This window comes from Tamandua tetradactyla, chromosome 1 (assembly GCF_023851605.1).
Source record: "Tamandua tetradactyla isolate mTamTet1 chromosome 1, mTamTet1.pri, whole genome shotgun sequence".
In the NCBI taxonomy this organism is placed as follows: Eukaryota; Metazoa; Chordata; class Mammalia; order Pilosa; family Myrmecophagidae; genus Tamandua; species Tamandua tetradactyla.
In genome coordinates this window covers 19,228,073-19,245,188 of record NC_135327.1, presented here as the reverse complement: position 1 = coordinate 19,245,188, position 17,116 = coordinate 19,228,073, and the positions used below count along the sequence as shown (strand labels likewise).

General features: G+C 43.7%; 1 protein-coding gene across 1 annotated transcript in view; it reads left to right on the top strand.

The window, feature by feature from the left end:
* Positions 1-17,116, top strand: part of ZNF341 (zinc finger protein 341) — a 55,919-nt gene that overhangs the window by 14,214 nt on the left and 24,589 nt on the right. The window contains exons 5-9 of the mRNA XM_077111140.1: positions 1,901-2,152; positions 6,973-7,168; positions 8,520-8,610; positions 10,197-10,390; positions 12,002-12,192. Of these exons, the coding sequence (XP_076967255.1) occupies positions 1,901-2,152; positions 6,973-7,168; positions 8,520-8,610; positions 10,197-10,390; positions 12,002-12,192 (924 nt within the window). The remainder of the gene's footprint in view (positions 1-1,900; positions 2,153-6,972; positions 7,169-8,519; positions 8,611-10,196; positions 10,391-12,001; positions 12,193-17,116) is intronic.

The window sequence follows — 17,116 nt, the reverse complement described above, 5'->3', positions numbered from 1 at the left end:
ATGCACCTGTAGGTCATTTCCATATTTTGCTATTATAAAAATCTGTGATATCTAATATTAGGGATTCCCAAGTCAATAAGCCAAACCCTTATCTTGAGGCTTGCTCTTGTAAAGCTAATTTCTATAGCGGAGAAGCTAAGCCTGCCTATAATTATCCCTAAGAGTTACATCCAGAAAACCTCTTTTGGTGGCCTCTCTCTCTCTCTCTCTCTCTAAGCCTAACTCTCCAAGTAAAATCATTACCTTCTCCCCTACATGGGACATGACATCCAGGGGTGAAAGTCTCCGTGGCAACGTGGGACATGACTCCCAAAGATGAGCCTGACCCTGGCATGGTGGGATCAACAAGGGAGTCGCCTTCCTGACTAAAAGGGAGAGAAGAAATGTTATAAAATAAGGTATCAGTGGCTAAGAGAGTTGAAATAAAGTCGAGAGGCTATTCTGGAGGCTGCTCTTATGCAAGCTTTAGCTTGATATTGCTAATTACCACATTTTGCCAAACCCCAACCAACATTATTCCTCTTAACCCTAAAGAACACCTAGGGCTCTATCTGAGATTCTATAAACGTTTCACACTCTGAGATTACTTTTGAGAAACTCCAACCTCCAGATGGGTTCCTAGGCCAGATAGGTTTGGCAACCCAGAGGGGGCCAGCTTCACCAAGAACATTAACTAATTCCATCCCCCTATCCCATGTTGTTGACACCCCTTTCCAACATGAAGAAGTTAGAATGCACATAGCCCAAATACCCCTAAAGATTAGGGGAAGGATCAAAAGAAAATGAAGAGTTATAACAGAGAAGATAGGTTTTTAACAATGAGTATGACTGCTCAACCATTATATTGATACTTCTTTTAGTCTTCAGTGTCTTAGAGCAGCTAGAAGGAAAAACCTAAAATTGTGTATAACCCATACCAAACTCTGATATCTGTTCTGTAACTACTTGCTACAATGTACTTTGAAATGTATTGCTTTTTTGTATATATATTTCACAATAAAAAATGTTTAAAAAATAATAAACACAAAAAATTGAGTATAAGATTTTTTTTTAAATCCTTGATATCTTTATACAGATATCTTTGCCCACCTGTTTTATTATTTTTGTAGAATAACCTCTAGAAGTCAGTGACTGTGTTTCAGGAGTCCCAAGACGAGCCACACATTGGAACCCAGAGCAGGTGGTGCTCGCAGCTGTGGTTTATTACAGCGAAAGGATGCAGAGCAGGATCAGCAAGGGACAAAGACATATCAGATGGAGTCTGGAGGAATCTGGGCACAGGGTTCCAAAGTCCTCCCTCCTGGGGAAGAAGGGAGAAACTACACAAAATGTGCTTTTTCTCTAGTAATGAAGTGCAACAGCGTGTGTGCAGGGTTTCTGCCCAGGGTAGCCTGCTTAAGACTCAAAATTCGGGATTTTTATTGAGGATTGGCACATAGGTCGCCAGCCACAATTACCAAAATTTCAGATTCTCGGAAGGGAAAAATCACCGTAAATCACATTGTTTGTACAAAGAATCTAGTCAGGCTGGGTTCAGTGCCCTAGGTGGGTAGAACAGCCATATCAGTGTGTAGGGAACTTGCCAAAAGACAAGTTCTCAAATGCTAGCTAAGGGCCAGTCCTGCAAGCAGGCCTTCTAAAAATAGCAACATATGTTATATTAACTCTTTCTTACATGGGCTGGGTCTGCTAACTTTCATAGAGAAGAGGGATAGCAACCCCAGTCTGACACCTGAATTCTCCCATGACTTTGTTTCCATGCCTCTGTCAGCCTGGTGCTCTGAGCTGTCCTGTGAGTTCTTTCCACATGGCTGACTGAGGCAGATATCCTTGCTCACTAATGAACAAGACAGCTGGTATCAGGAAGCTATGCCACTTTCATTTTCTCTTCTGATTTCAGAGCAGCCTGAACATGCATTCTGCACCCAGCTACCTCACCCAGCCTCCACCCCCTCCTCCACCCCCTCCACCACTGCCCCCACCCCCACCTCCCCAGGTCCCCCCACCCCCACCCCAGAGCCTGGGCCCCCCCGGGCGCCCCAACCCTGGTGGGAATGGCGTGGTGGAGGTGTACAGTGGCACTGCGCCCCTGACTGGGAGTGGAACAGTGGAGATCCAGGCATTAGGGATGCAGCCCTACCCGCCACTGGAGGTGAGCAGAGGCTGGGGGGTGGGGGGTGGAGGAGGAGAAACTGGTCATGGTCATCATGGGTAACCTTGACCTTTCCTGAGTACCAGCTTTGTGCCGGACATTGTGCTGGGGATACCGTGGGGCGTAAAACCAGACCCAGTCCCTGTCCTTGTGGAATATACTGCATCTTGGGAGAGAAGGACCTTAAAGCATGTGATACATGTAAACACAAACCATGATAAGGCAGTATGAAGTAGAGGTTGTAGCAGAAATATAAGTTGCCTTCAAGTAATATTCAGAACAGTCAGGGAGTACCTGCCATTTGGGAAGAAGATTCCAAAAAATTATCTGCCTGAGCGTCTTTTATACTTTTTAACAAACTAGATGTATCAGTTAGCTATTGCTGCGTAACATGTCTTCACAAAATCTCAGTGGCATATAGCAAAAAGTGTTTATTGTTCACGTGTTTACAGTTGGTCAGCTGAGCAACTCTGCTGATCTTGACTATGCTCACCCATGTGTCTGAAGGTTGGCTTGCCATCGGCTGTTCCAAGATGGCCTGGGCTGGATATCTCAGCTGTGTTCCACATTTCTCATCCTCCAGCAGGTTAGCCTAGGAATGTTCTCATGAAAGTGGTGGAGGTACAGTAACGCAAGCAGAAATTTTCACAGCCTCTGGAGGCTTAGGTGTATAACTGTAACACTGTCACTTTTGTTGGCCAAAGCAGATCACAAGGCCAGCTTAGATTCAAAGGGTAGGGAAATAGACACAAAGAGAAGTTGCAAAGTCACACCACAAAAGGCGTGAATTCAGGTTGGTGTAGAGAAGTGAGCCCCTTAATACAATTCGTCTCCCATATTAATTCCCCTCTGAGGTGAGCTATAGGCAGTGTGTTCTCAAAAAGCTGCTAGTTCATAGGGCCTTCCAAGACACCAGTGCTAGAGAGTATGGTTATGATAGAAACAACCTGCCTACACTTGAGGTCACACTGGCCCAGACTCACCCAAGAATTCAGCCCTACAAATATACCCTGTCACACAGTATCTACATGTAGAGGACCCAGGTTAGTGGGAAAAGTCCACCACAAGGCACATGCTATTGTGAACACCTGAAAGGGGATTTGCTGTCGCATAGGAAATAAAATAGGCTTCCATAAGGAATTTGTTGAATTGAGAAGTTAAGTTGGTGTGATGCTGAAAGGACGATGGTGACCTGAGGGGGATGGGGAGGGCAACTCAAGGAAGCTGCCATTGTTTATTTTTCTATGCAGATGAGGGTGCCGCTTCTTTTTTTCCCAAGCCAAACTGTATCTGGGCTCATTAAAGAGACTTTTCATAAACAGTCATGGTATTCCAGGCAGGACATGAGTAGACAATCATTAACAGTATAAAACAACTTTTATACTGTTATAAAACAGTATGAAAGTCTTCATCTGAATCTCTGAACAGGGAAGGTTTAGCATGAGGGTTGACATTTCACATTTAGCATGTTGTTTAACAACTTTTCACAAGCCAATCCTCACTTTCAGGAAATGAAAATAGCAGAATTTTCGATTTGAAGATCCACAACCTAATCAGCCACTCACTGCTCTTTTGAGGGATGCCATCTCAGGGGCCTCACTGGAAAGTCCAGATTGCCTGGCATTCTTCTAACTGATTTTTTGGGTCAGGCCTCAACAGATGTCTGGCCTTAAGGGAGTTAAATCTGTGCTGAAGGCTGGGAGGGAAAAGGGGACATGAGGACATAAAACTGAATTTTCATTTTTCTATACCACAAGCCATTTGTTCCAAAGTGGCTAATGTGTGTCAACATCAGGGAATCCCTTCTCCTGGAAGTAAAAAGAAAATCTCTCAAAACCAGGAGGGGGAAGGTGTTTTCTCCCATATCAGTCCAGTTCCGGAGACCTTCTTATCAGTGACATTTGCCCCTTCTCCAAAAAACAACAATGAAATGTTCTATGTGTTAACAGCATAACTTAAGAAAAAAGGTAAAATAAAATTCTGCATTTTTATAAAATAATAAAAAATAGCATTTCAAACTGTGCAGTTGTCAGAAGTAGACAGCTATCAACAATGCACATCCTTCAGTCAGCATCTTCAGCACCTTCGGCTTTCTGTGCCTGGTCTGTTTTGGCATCTCCATCTTCTACAGGGTTATTCCCACCCTTGCTAGCATCAGCTTTTCCCTTTTTCCCTCTGGGTACCTTCTTTCCCTTCTTTGCAGAGGCATTTTTAGGCTTGAGGAGCTTTGGAGTTCTGGCTTTGGAGAAGCAGGTTTAGCAAATAACCTTGTAGATCTTCTCTGTGGTTCATCCTTCACCTTGGCTTGATCTCTTTTAGCATCTCCTTCAGCCTTTTTCTTGGCATAGTGGGGACAGTGGCGGGGGCAGGCACTGGACATGAGCACTGGTGCCTGGATTTTGGCCGGTCCAAGGGTTGTTCTCATCTGTTCTTACATGGGCAGGCACTGGGAATCGAACCCAGGTCCTCTGGCATGGCAGGCAAGCATTCTTGCCGCTGAGCCACCATGGCCCGCCCTCATCTGTTCTTTTTCACACTGCTCTGAGGGTGTTTTTTGAGGGCGGAGCCTGAGGCTTATTTGACTTTGCATCCTTAGCATCTAGCAGAGCACCTGGTCTGTGCTACATCTGTAGTAGGCATCTTAAATAGAGCCCTCTGACCTCCATTTCCTATTCTCTGAGATGGGAACTCCCCTTGCAACGCTGTTATGAGGAGGATAACAGCCTAGCCCAGGAGCATTCATGCAGTTGCTCTGTAATGGCTTGTACGAGTGAGTATATTCACTCATGTGACAACTATTGATCGAGTGCTGTATCGATCAAGGTTTGGTTAGGAAGATAGAAACTATTCTAGGAATTTCTGGAAGAGTAATTGTAATACGGGAAGTTAGGTGCTGACAAAGCTGATGGAAGGACTGGAGGAGAAAAGTTGGGATAAGTAGGCACCACGAACTGCCAAAACAATGACCCAGGAGCCTTTCTGCACCCAGAGGTGGGAAAAGTGTGGGACTCTGATGAACTAGCTGCCCTGCAGCCCTTGGGAGGGGAACAGGGAGTCCAGCCAGCCACTCCACAACTCATGACTGCCAAAGCCTACAGCATCCCACCGCAGCTGCTGGAGAATAGTTTCTGCCTCTCACTGCTTTCCACACTGCATGCAGATGCTTCTCATGGGCAGAACCCAATCTGTGTGCACAACGGCTGGCAAAGGAGTCTGGCATTGTAGTTCTCAAGTTACCAGCCCCTGCATTTCAGGGGAGAGGAGAGGCAGGTGTAGGAATGGCATCAAGGGCCAGCCAACAGGGTCCCACAGAAGTGCCTGTTGGTGCCATAGCAGAACCTCTGTAAATGAATTCATTCATTCAACAAATATTCATTGTGTGTCCCCTCTATTGTGTGCTCTAGGCTTGAGGATAGAGTGGAACAAAACATAACAAAAATCCCTGCTCTAATGGAAAAGATAGATGATAGACGAGATAAATCGGTAAAAGACCTAGTTTGTAATAGAGTGGCAAATCTAAAAAGAAATATAAAGCAGAGAAGGATAGGATGTGGAATTTTGGATAGGAGAGCCCAGGAAGGCCAATAAACAAGGAATAAATTAATGAAAAAATGACTTCACACTATTTCAGTGTCATGACGTAAGCTTATTGTTAAACTGAGTTTGAATGCCCGATGTCCATTACCAGTGCTGGAAAACCGTTGGTGTGTGTTCTAGTTTGCTAGCTGCTGGAATGCAATATACTAGAAATGGAATGGCTTTTAAAAAGGGGAATTTATTAAGTTGCTAGTTTATAGTTCTAAGGCCGTGAAAATGCTCCAATTAAAACAAGTCTATAAAAATGTCCAAATTAAGGCACCAACAAGAGGTCACTTTCATTCAAGAAAAGCTGATGAAGTTCAGGGTTTCTCTCTCAACTGGAAAGGCACATGGCGAGCGTGGCGATGTCTGCTAGCTTCCTCTCCAGGTCTCTTGTTTCATGAAGCTTCTCCAGGGGCATTCTCCTTCATCTCCAAGGGTCACTGGCTGGTGGACTCTGTAGTTCTCCTGTCTCTGCTGCTCTGGTCATTTTCAAGCTTTCTCCAAAATGCTTCCTCTTTTAAAGGATTCCGGTAAAGTAACCAGGATCCACCTAGAATGCCTGGAGTCACATCTCCCTCTATTCAAAATCTAATACCCACAATTGGACAGGCCGCATCTCCGTGGAGATAATCTAATCAGATTGCCGCTCTATAGTGCTGAATAGGGATTAAAAGAAATGGTTGCTCCCACAAGACTGATTAGGATTAAAATATGAATTTTCTAGTGTACATAAATCCTTTCAAATCAGCACAATGTGGCATCTAGTGGTTAAGAAGTAGAGTAGGTGGTAAGGGTGCAGACCTGTCTTTGACTTCTTGATTCTTTTGGCTAGCAAACTAGTAATAATAATAGTGATAATAACAGCTAATGTTTATTGATTGCTTACTATGTACCAGGCACTGTTCTAAGATCTTTACGTGTTAGCTCATTTAATCCTCACAACAACCCTATGAGAGGGGTATGTGATGAATCCCAATATACACATGAGGAAACTGAGACAGAAATGAAGAAACTTACCCAGGATCACTTAGCTGATAAGTGGCAGAGCCAGGGTTTGAATTTGTGCAGTCTCTGGTGTTGGGGGTAATTGGAGTGGCTGAGCCAGGTGAAGGGGTTAGGATGGTGGCGGTAGGTGGCGAGTGGCTGCGATCGGCCAGGGCCACAGTGGGCCCCTGTAGCTGGGGCAGCTCTACTCCTCCCTTCCCAGGGTCCCTTCCCTGACTGTGTTGTCCTTCTAGGTGCCAAACCAGTGTGTGGAGGCTTCAGTGTACCCCACGCCCCCAGTGTACAGCCCCGGCAAACAGGGATTCAAACCTAAAGGACCAAACCCCACTGCCCCCATGACCAGCGCTACCGGGGGCACAGTGGCCACCTTTGACTCCCCATCAACGCTGAAGACCCGACGGGCCAAAGGTGGCAGTGGACTTCCAGAAGGTGGGACCTCAGCCTGCCTTAGGTGTCTTTCCTCAGCATCAAATTTCCCATAGTCTGCTTAGTTTTTGTCTTTTCCTTTATGGCAGTTGGGATTAAATTTGGCTGCAGGTAATAGAAAATCCAAAACAACAGCAACTGAAACAAAATGGAATTCTGTTTCTCTCTTGTGTGAAATAAGGCCAGATGCAGGCAATTTGGAGATGGTATGACTGTTGGTCACCAGGCCCCCTGTTTTTTTCTATCTTTCTGCTCCTTTATCCCAAGGCTTTTATCAGGATGCCTCATCATCTGAAATGGCTGCTGCCACTCCCGTCAGTTCTATATTCTAGATAATAAGAATGAGGGAGAGCAGAAGAACACATGGATATATCTCCCAGCCATGTTGGTTCTTTCCAGAAGTTCTGTGAGATACATTTGCTTGCATTTCATTGATCAAAAAGTAGTCACATGGCCATACCTAACTGCAAAGGAAGCTTGGAAACATCTCTTTTAGCTGGGAACATTGATGTTCCCATTACATAGGGAATTTATGAGGAAGGAAGAAGGGGAGAGTGGATATTGGACAGGCAAGCAACAATGTCTGCCACACTTCGGAGATGCTGAGTATGAGGGTTGGACTGGTATCAGAAAGCAGGAGGGGGAGAGAAATATGGAATTTTCCAAGGGCTTTCCAGTCAACCGACCTCTTCCTTTCCTTCCACAGATGTGTCGAGCATCTGTGTGCCAGGCTCAGTATGAAGCATTCAGAATCCAGTATCTTGGTTTATGATTTATCTGCCCATACATTACTCACAGTTTAATAGGAGAAACAGGCAGGGAGTAAATAAATATTTATGGGTTGTATTAGGAAGGAGATTAACAGGGCACAGTGATTGAGAATAACTGGGAGGAGGCTGGGAAGTGATGCTACTTAGATAGAAAAGACTTCCCTGAGGATGAAAAGGAAGCAAGCTTGTGGATATCTGAGGGACAAGCATTCCAGATAAGAGGGAACAGCAGATATAAAAGCCCTGAGGTGGAACCATGCTTGGAAAACTTTTAAAAATTAGCAAGGTAGATGGATAAACAGAATTGATGAGTAGGAAGCAGGGAATGCAGGACCCAGCCGGCCATTACAGAACTTCGGGTTTTATGCTGGAGCAGAGGAGAGGCTTTGAGTTACTTGGTCTGTTCTCCAAGCTGGAGCATGTCCTGAGCTTTTCTATCCTGGGCACCACTGAAAAATGTAGACCTCCTGGGATGTGAGCTGTCTGGTCCCAGGTCCGGGGAGTAGAGTGGCTAGTGGCTGCCCTTGGCTCCTTCAGCTGTGCCCCCAGCCTCATCATCCCTCTCTTCTCATTTTCTCTCTCAGCTGCAGGGAAGCCAAAGGCTCAAAAACTCAAGTGCTCATACTGTGACAAGTTGTTCACCAAAAACTTCGACCTGCAGCAGCACATCCGAAGGTACTCAGGTGTGGTAGGGCAGGTGGCCCCTGGGCAGCCCTGGCTGGGGCAGGGCGCCATCTGCAGTGGAAGCGAAGCTCACTTCTCAGCCTCTCAGCCTGGGTGGTGGCCAATGCTGTCCTGGTTTTCAGGCCTGCAGTCCAGTTCAGAATGGTTTTCCCTGTCCTCACGCGGGAGCAGGGTAAAGAATCTTTGAAAGCTATGGGGCCTGTCCATTGACCTGGGGAAAGTCGGAGAAGGATGGTGGGGGATTTACATTGCTAGGATGGTTAGGGCCTTGGCAGGTGTGTGGGGTGCCTTCGTCTTTACCTCTGCTGGAAGGCCTGAGCTTCATGGGCCACTATGCCCTGTAACTATGACCTTCAGGGTTAACCACAATACCAGAGTTCCTGCAAGGAACCACTCTGAGCCTCAGATTTTCCATCTGTAAAACAGAGGGGTGGACTTGTTTGGTGTTTCTTATAGAGTGGGATACCCTAAATCACACAAGGTGATTTTTAGATGGCTCACGGATATGGTGTTGAAAAGTTCGGAAAGACATAGTGAACAAATTATTCTCCTTTCTGTCCTTGGAGAATCAAAGGAGTCTCAATTTGACTGTAATCTACTTTCTAACACTTGCTGCATATTTGCTAATCTCCTTTTATAACACAGTAGGAGGCTACAACTTCAGATTCCAACCGTAGCAAGCAACAGCTTTTCCCTAGTCCAGGGTTTTTCAACCTTGGCGCTATTGATGTTCGTAATCAGATAATTCTCTACCATGAGGTGCTGTCTTGTACACTGGAGGATGTATAGCAGCATCCTGACCTTTAGCCTCTAGATGCCAGTAATCCCATATCTCCAGTTGTGACACCTAAAATTGTCTCCAGACATTGCCGAATCACCCTCGTGGGAGACCCCACTGTCCAATAGAACTTTCTGCAATGAAGGAAATGCTCAAATCTCCACTGTCCAATATGGTATTTACTAACCCTATATGGCTTTTAAGCACTTGAAATGTGGCTAGTGTGACTGAGGAACTGAATTGCTAATTTGATTCACTTTGATGGACTAAAGTTAAGTAATTCCACGTGGCTTGTGCCTACCATATTGGACAATGCTGCTATTGTCTTAATAACATTATTTTATGATTGCTGCATTTGTATTTTATGTTTATAGCAGGTGATTTTCCATGTTCAAAAATAATAAGAAGCTTCCTTTTAAAATTACTTGTAAGTTTTTAAAAAATGAGTTTTTTGAAGAAAAACATTAAAGGATGATACAAGTGCTGTGCTGTATCAGCTAGGATGTTTTCTCCTGCAAATAACAGAAACCCTCATTTAAGTGGGTTTAAACAACTAGGAAATGTATTATCCCACTGTATGAGAGGGCCACAGAGGTCAGCTCCAGGGCTGGTTGATTCAGCAGTGTAGCAGTGTCATCAGGGGCCCAGCCCTTCCCCCTCTTTTGTCTGCATTCCTCAGCACGAGGCTTATCCTCTTGGTGTCGGGGTGGTTGCCAGCAGCACCTGGATGCTCTGTTTGCATCGTCCCGGCGACTCTGAGCCCCTGGTCTGATGCTGACAAGCCTTGTCTCTCCCACAGCCACACTGGTGAGAAGCCCTTCCAGTGCATTGCCTGTGGCCGGGCCTTTGCCCAGAAGTCTAATGTCAAGAAACACATGCAGACCCACAAAGTGTGGCCCCCGGGGCGCAGCGGTGGCACTGTCTCTCGGAACTCTGTGACTGTGCAGGTCATGGCTTTGAACCCCAGCAGGCAGGAGGATGAGGAAAGTACAGGTGGGTGGAGGTGAGGGGTGCCACTCTTCCCACCCCAATCTTCGGTAGCCTTGCAGATTTTGTTGCTAGCTGTGTGACCTTTGGCAGACTTGGCCTCCCTGAGCTTCTGTGTGATTTTCTACAGTGAAGTGGAGGATAAAGGGAGGGACAGCAAGTATGCAATCTGTGGTGTTACTCTAATCCTGTATCGGAAGTAGACATCACTAATCAATCACCCACCTTCTCTGCTGAGCCTGGATCCTGCCTTAGAATCTGTTTTTACAATGCTCTGAGCAGTCACTATTCATTGATCAGTAATTGAAAACCTATTTGACTCCTGTGGGCAGATGGTCTCCAAGATCCTCAGTATTTGGGAGGATTTTCATCTGAGCCATCACTTGTCTCTGAGCTAATGATTCTATCCCTGATGTTAGTTTAGATCCCCTTTTACATGGGGGCTGTGGACTTACTAGGTAAGTCCAATAGAAATACAATACAAGCATATAATTTAAAATGTTCTAGTAGCAGCATTAAAAACAGCAAAGAAGAGGATGAGATTAATTTTAATAATACTATATTTTGTTTAGAGACCAGTATATAAAAAATATTATCATTTAAACATGTAATAGAAATTGTTATTGAAATATTTTACATTCTTTTCTTTTAATGCTAAGTTTTCAAAATCCAGTGTGTATTTTACATTTATGGCACATCTGAATTTGGACTGGCCACGTTGCAAGTTCTCAGTAGCCACATGTGACCCACAGCCACCACAATGGAGAGTGTAGGGCAAAAGAAGTCTCTTTGTAGCCCCTTCCGGTGCAGCCCCAAGGCTCAGCACCACCAGCCACGTGCCAGCTAAGGAAGGGGGTGTTTTGTTGCGCCACTTTTATTTTATTTCCTTCTATCAGTGCTTCCTGTTGGAATTGCCTTAATGTGTGTTTTGCCATTCTGTGTGTTTTGTGAGCTACATGGGGAAGAAACTTTTTTTTTTCCTTTCTTTCAAAACCCCAGCAGTGCCTCACAGCAAGAATTCAACCACTTAGTGAACACTTATGGAGGCCCAATATGTGCCAGGCCCCTGGGCTTCCAGAGATGAGGTGATTCTCCTGATTTCAGAGGGAGTGAGGAATAGCTGAGTGAGGGAGGGACAGCTGGACACATGGTTACAGTTAGAACAAGATGCTGGGGAGGCAGTATATGTACAGCTAGGAGGGATATTCAGAGCTTTTAACAACTGTGGAGAGGTCTGCAAGGCCAAGGGGAAGGACAGGGAGGGAGTTCTTGAGGCAATAACTTTTCCAATCCGTGTGCAGATAATTCAGTATTTTATCATCCTGAACACTGTATCTGTGCATGTCAGCTGAGAACAGGTGCAGTGCCTTGAGCACGGTGTCCAATGCCAAGCACTTAGTGGTGGCGGGAGAAGCAGCAGAGCATACAGTGGGTGCTCTGTGGCTCCTTCTGGAATGGCCTCGTGGTTTGTATCCAACACCAAGCACTTAGTAGGTGGTGGGATAAATACAACAGAGCACATGGTGGGTGCCCTATGGATCCTTCTGGAATGATGTGCCTCTCCATTCTGACTTTTCTGCTCTTTTCAGTGACTTTCCTCCTTGGCTTTCTCCACAGGTTTGGGCCAGACCCTGTCGAGCACCCCACAAGCCCAGACCTTGCCCTTGGCAGATGAGGATGATGGGGACAAGCTGGAGACCAAGCAAGTGGTGTTCATCGATAGCTCCTACCTGTGCCAGTTCTGCCCCAACAAGTTCAGCACCTACTTCCAGCTCAAGTCCCATATGACTCAGCATAAAAACGAGCAGGTAGGTGGGTGGTGGGCAGCAGGGACCATGGCCACCACTGCCACCACTGCCATGAGCCCTGGCTGGTGCTGGGACCCTGAACACTGCCTAGAAGAGGATGGGAAGTGGGTCTCGGTTGCCCTCAGATGCCATCTCATCACCCAGGATGGGCCAAGCCCCTCCTTCTCTCTACCTGGGAAGGGCCAGCTTTGGGAGGAGCCCCTCCTCCTGAGGGTCATGTGATGAAAGGAATCAGGTACAGGAAAAATTCACAGTACCCTGAGAAGATCCAATGTCTAAAAACCTACTTAAGAGGATTCAGTACCCCAGTCTGTTTTTTTAATTAAGATATCCATGTACCATACAATTTACCTCTTTAAATTATGCACTTCAGCAGTGTTTTAGTTTATTCACAAAGTTGTGCAGCCATCACCACTATCTAATTCCAGAACATTTGTGTCACCCCATAAAAAAACCCTGTACCTATTAGCAATCATTCCCCATTCCTCCACCCCTGACCACCACTGATCTACTTCCTGTTTCTATGGATTTGCCTGTTCTAGACATTTCATTTAAATGGAATCTTATAATATGTGGTCTTTTGTGACTGGCTTCTTTGACTTAACATCGTGTTTTCAAGGTTCATCCATTGAGGTAGATATCAGAACTTCATTCCTTTTTATGGCTGAATGATATTCCATGGTATGTTTGTATCACATTTGTTTATCCATTTATCAATTGATGGACATTTGAGTTGTTCCCACCCTTTGGCTATTGTGAATAACGTTGCCACAAACATTTGTGTACAAGTTTTTGTATGAATATATGTTTTTATTTCTCTTGACTATACTCCTCAAATGGAATTGCTGGGTGATACCATAACTCTATTCTAGTCTTTATTTTTTAAAATAACTTTTATTTTTTTTTCTCTCTGTAGAAGTACCATGTACCTGATAGAGAATTGGAAAATTCAGAAAGGTCTAAAGAATGTATGGTTTAACATTTCCTAAGTAACTATTATGTGGTGGACACCCTGCTAAATGGTTTACATTGAATATTTGAGTCAATCCTCAAAACAGCTTAGAAGTTGGTGTTTTCCGTATGTCCATCTTGTAGATGAGGAAACAGAACTGAGAGAGGTGAAGTGACTTGTCTAAGACTCAAAACCAGATCAGTTTGACTCCAAACCCCGTGCCATTTCTTGGCAGTAGGCCAAGAAAACCCCTCACGCATAGCACTGTAACCCGGAGACAACCCTAATAATGCAGTGTAAAATGCGGTATATTTTCTGACATTTCTGTGTTTATTTATTTTTTAATTATCACTGGGATCATGCATATACATATGATTTTGAATTGTACTTTTTTTTGAGATAGCTTTTTTATTTTTTACTGTTTATTTTGAAATAGTTTTAGATCCACAGGAAGTCAAAAAGATGGAGCAGAGAGGTTACATGATCACAGTACAGTTCTAAAACTAGGGAAATGACACTAGTGTAAAGTGTGTGTATAGTTCTGTGTCATTTTTTTACCTGCGTAGGCTTGTGTCGGCACCACCACAACAAGTTACAGAATTATCCCAGCACCACAAAGATCCCCCTTGGCAGTCGTCCTTGTCCTCCTCCTCCCGCTGCCCCTAACCCCTGGCAACTCTGGTCTGTGCCTCATCTTTATAATTTTTTTATTTCGAGAATATTTTATGAAGGGAATCATACAGTATGTGGCCTTTTGAGATTAGTTCTTTTTTTTTAAGTTGGAGAAATTGTAGGTTTATAGAAAAACCATCCAGAAAACACAGGGTTCTCAGATATGCCCCTCACACACTCACAACTTTCCCTCTATTATTAACACTTTGCACTAATGTGGCACCTTTATTACAATTAATGAAACAATATGACTATAATTATTCTATTCACTATACCATAGTTTACATTGGGGTTCACTGTGTTAATCAAGCCCTTTTTTTTTTAAGAAATTAGTTTCTTTCTTTCTTTTTTTTTCCCACTCAGCATAATGCCCTTGAGACCTACACTTTTTTTAAATGCCTGATTTTATATTCTGAGCATTTTCCCATGTCATGATTCCCAAAATCATAATTTTTAAAAAATTTTTTATTGATACAACAATGTACAAGCAATACATTCTTTTTTTAAATTTTTTTTTTTGAAACATAACAACATACAAACACGAAAATTCTTACCATATGATCATTCATTCTTGGTGTTTAATTAGTAACTCACAATATCATCCCATAGTTGTATAGTCATCATCGTGATCATTTCTTAGAACATTTGCATCAATTCAGAAAAAGAAATAAAAAGAAAAAACTCATGCATACCATACCCCTTACCCCTCCCTCTCATTGACTAATTTTTTTTATTAGTCAATCTACCCAGATAAGATGAGATTAGTCTCATCTACCTAATATTTTTTAGCCTTTGTTTCCCCTATTTTTTCTATACTCCTTACCACTCCCTTTCATTGATCACTAATATTTCAGTCTACTAAATTTATTTGAACATTTGTTCCCCCATTATTTATTTATTTCAATCCATATGTTTTACTCATCTATCCATGCCATAGATAAAAGGAGCATCAGACACGAGGTTTTCACAATCACACAGTTACATTGCGAAAGCTGTATCATTATACAATCATCTTCAAGAAACGTGGCTACTGGGACATAGCTCTACAGTTTCAGGCACTTCCCTCTAGCCTAATACACCTTAATCTAAAAAGCTGATAGCTATATAATGCGTAAGAATAACTTCCAGGATAACCTCTCAACTCTGTTTGAAATGTCTCAGCTACTGACACTTTATTTTGTCTCATTTCTCTCTTCCCCCTTTCAGTTGAGAAGTTTTTCTCAATCCCTTGATATTGAGTCCCAGCTCATTCTAGGATTTCTGTTCCACATTGCCAGGGAGGTTTACACCCTGGGAGTCATGTCCCATGTATAGAGGGGGAAGGCAGTGAGTTTGCTTGCCATGTTGGCTATGAGAGAGAAGGGCCACATCGGAGTAACGAAAGAGGTTCTCTGGGGGTGACTCTTAGGCCTAATTTTAAGTAGGCTTAGCCTATCCTTTGCGAGGATAAGTTAAAATCATAATTTTTAATGGCCTATTTTTTTTTAAATCCCCTGTTGTTAGAATGTACAATATTTCCTGAATCTTGCTATTATAGACAGAACCATCTTGAACATCATTGTAATCAAATTTTTATCCATATCTCCAAATTTTCCCAGTGTACTAGATTCTTAGCAGGAGACCTAGTGATGCTAAGATGATGGTCACTCTTGTAGGCAGCAATCCAGCACTGCCTGTGTGCAGAAGAGGTTACCTTTTCTGTATCTTTTTTAGGAATCAGGAAACCTTTCCCAGAAATCCTCCACAAATCTCATTAGCCAGAGCCAGATGCCCTATCATTTAGGAATGCGTTATTGTGCCATAAATAATAGATAATAGGCTTAATTCATAGGATTTATTTCTCACATCAAAAGAAGCCCACAAATAGGCCATGCTAGGCTTGTATAGAAGGTCAAAAATGTTATCGTGGACTCAGACTCTTTCTAGTTTTCTGCTCTGAAATGCACAGTAAGTAGTTTTTCTTTTCAAGGTTGCAGGACAGCTGCTATACCTCTACGCATTGCATCTGAATCCCAGTTAGGGTAAAGGAGAAAAACTGAGGGGATTTCTCCTAGGAAGCGTTTGCCTTTTTGATCTGGGGGTGATGCCCTCAGCAGAGACTACTTACTATATGTCATTGGCAAGAAGGAAGTCAATGGCTGACTCTAGTTGCATGGGAGCGAGGGGGGTCAAGTGTTTTAGCCAAGGATGTTACCACCCTAAGCAAATCAGGGTTCACTCTGTGAGGAAGAAGGGGCGTGTGGAATTGTGTAAGGAACCAAGTTGTGTACTATTTGTTAGAGAGTAATTTTCAAAATGTTAAAAACATAATTCTCATACAAACACAGAGTTCATGAGTCAGGATTTTACTTAATTCACTAATCAGGGAACTGGCAGGATGGCAAAGCCAGTTCAAAAGAGGATATGAGCGATTGAAATCTCTACCTGTATATAACTATAGCGGTGAAAAAAGCAAACACTGAAATAAGACTGCTAAATGAGATTCAAATCTGATTAATGTCTTATAAGGCAGTGAAAACCATGTCCCTTGGAGTATCTTCTCCACCCTAACAAAAATCACTTGTATCTGGTCAGTTTTCTACAAGTTAACGTTTAACCTTACAGAGTCTGGGTTCTAGTGAATAGTGAGTCAAAACAATGTGCACCCCCAGACAGGCCTGAGAGCGCAGTGCCCCTTAGGCAGGCTCATTGATGATGCTCTGAATAACAGTGCTCAGGGTAAGGGGCCAGGGCTGCCCCATCAGCATTGCCTGGGCGCTGTTAGGAGGTGCATTTCAGGGCCCCAAGCTGCTGAGTCAGAAACTCTGGGAGTGGCACCCAGCAATCTGTGATTCTGATGCAGGCTCAGGTTTGAGAACCAGTACTCTAGTATGAATAGAAAGGACATGCAGTCATCTTTTCACCACATATCCAAGTTGTGGATAATTTTTCTAAACATCCTCAGGCAGTTCAGAGCCTGAGGCAAGGGTAATTGGGCCATCATCACTGGCTGAGAAAAGAGGACCCTCTAATCAAAATAAAACCAGGAGAAGGTGCAAGCATAGTTCAGTTGCAGAATTCTCACCTGCCAGGCAGGAGACCTGAGTTCGATTCCTAGCCCATGCACTTCCCAAACAAAAAAATAAGCAAACAAACAAAAAAACCAAGCAAACAAAATTCAACAAATGGTGCTGCGATAAGGTGATACTCACAAGGAAAAAGAATGAAATGTGACCCCCATCATACAGCATACAAAAAAATGAATAAATAAGACCAGGGCTGCAATCAGTGGATGAATGGAGAAACCAAGTGTGATATATG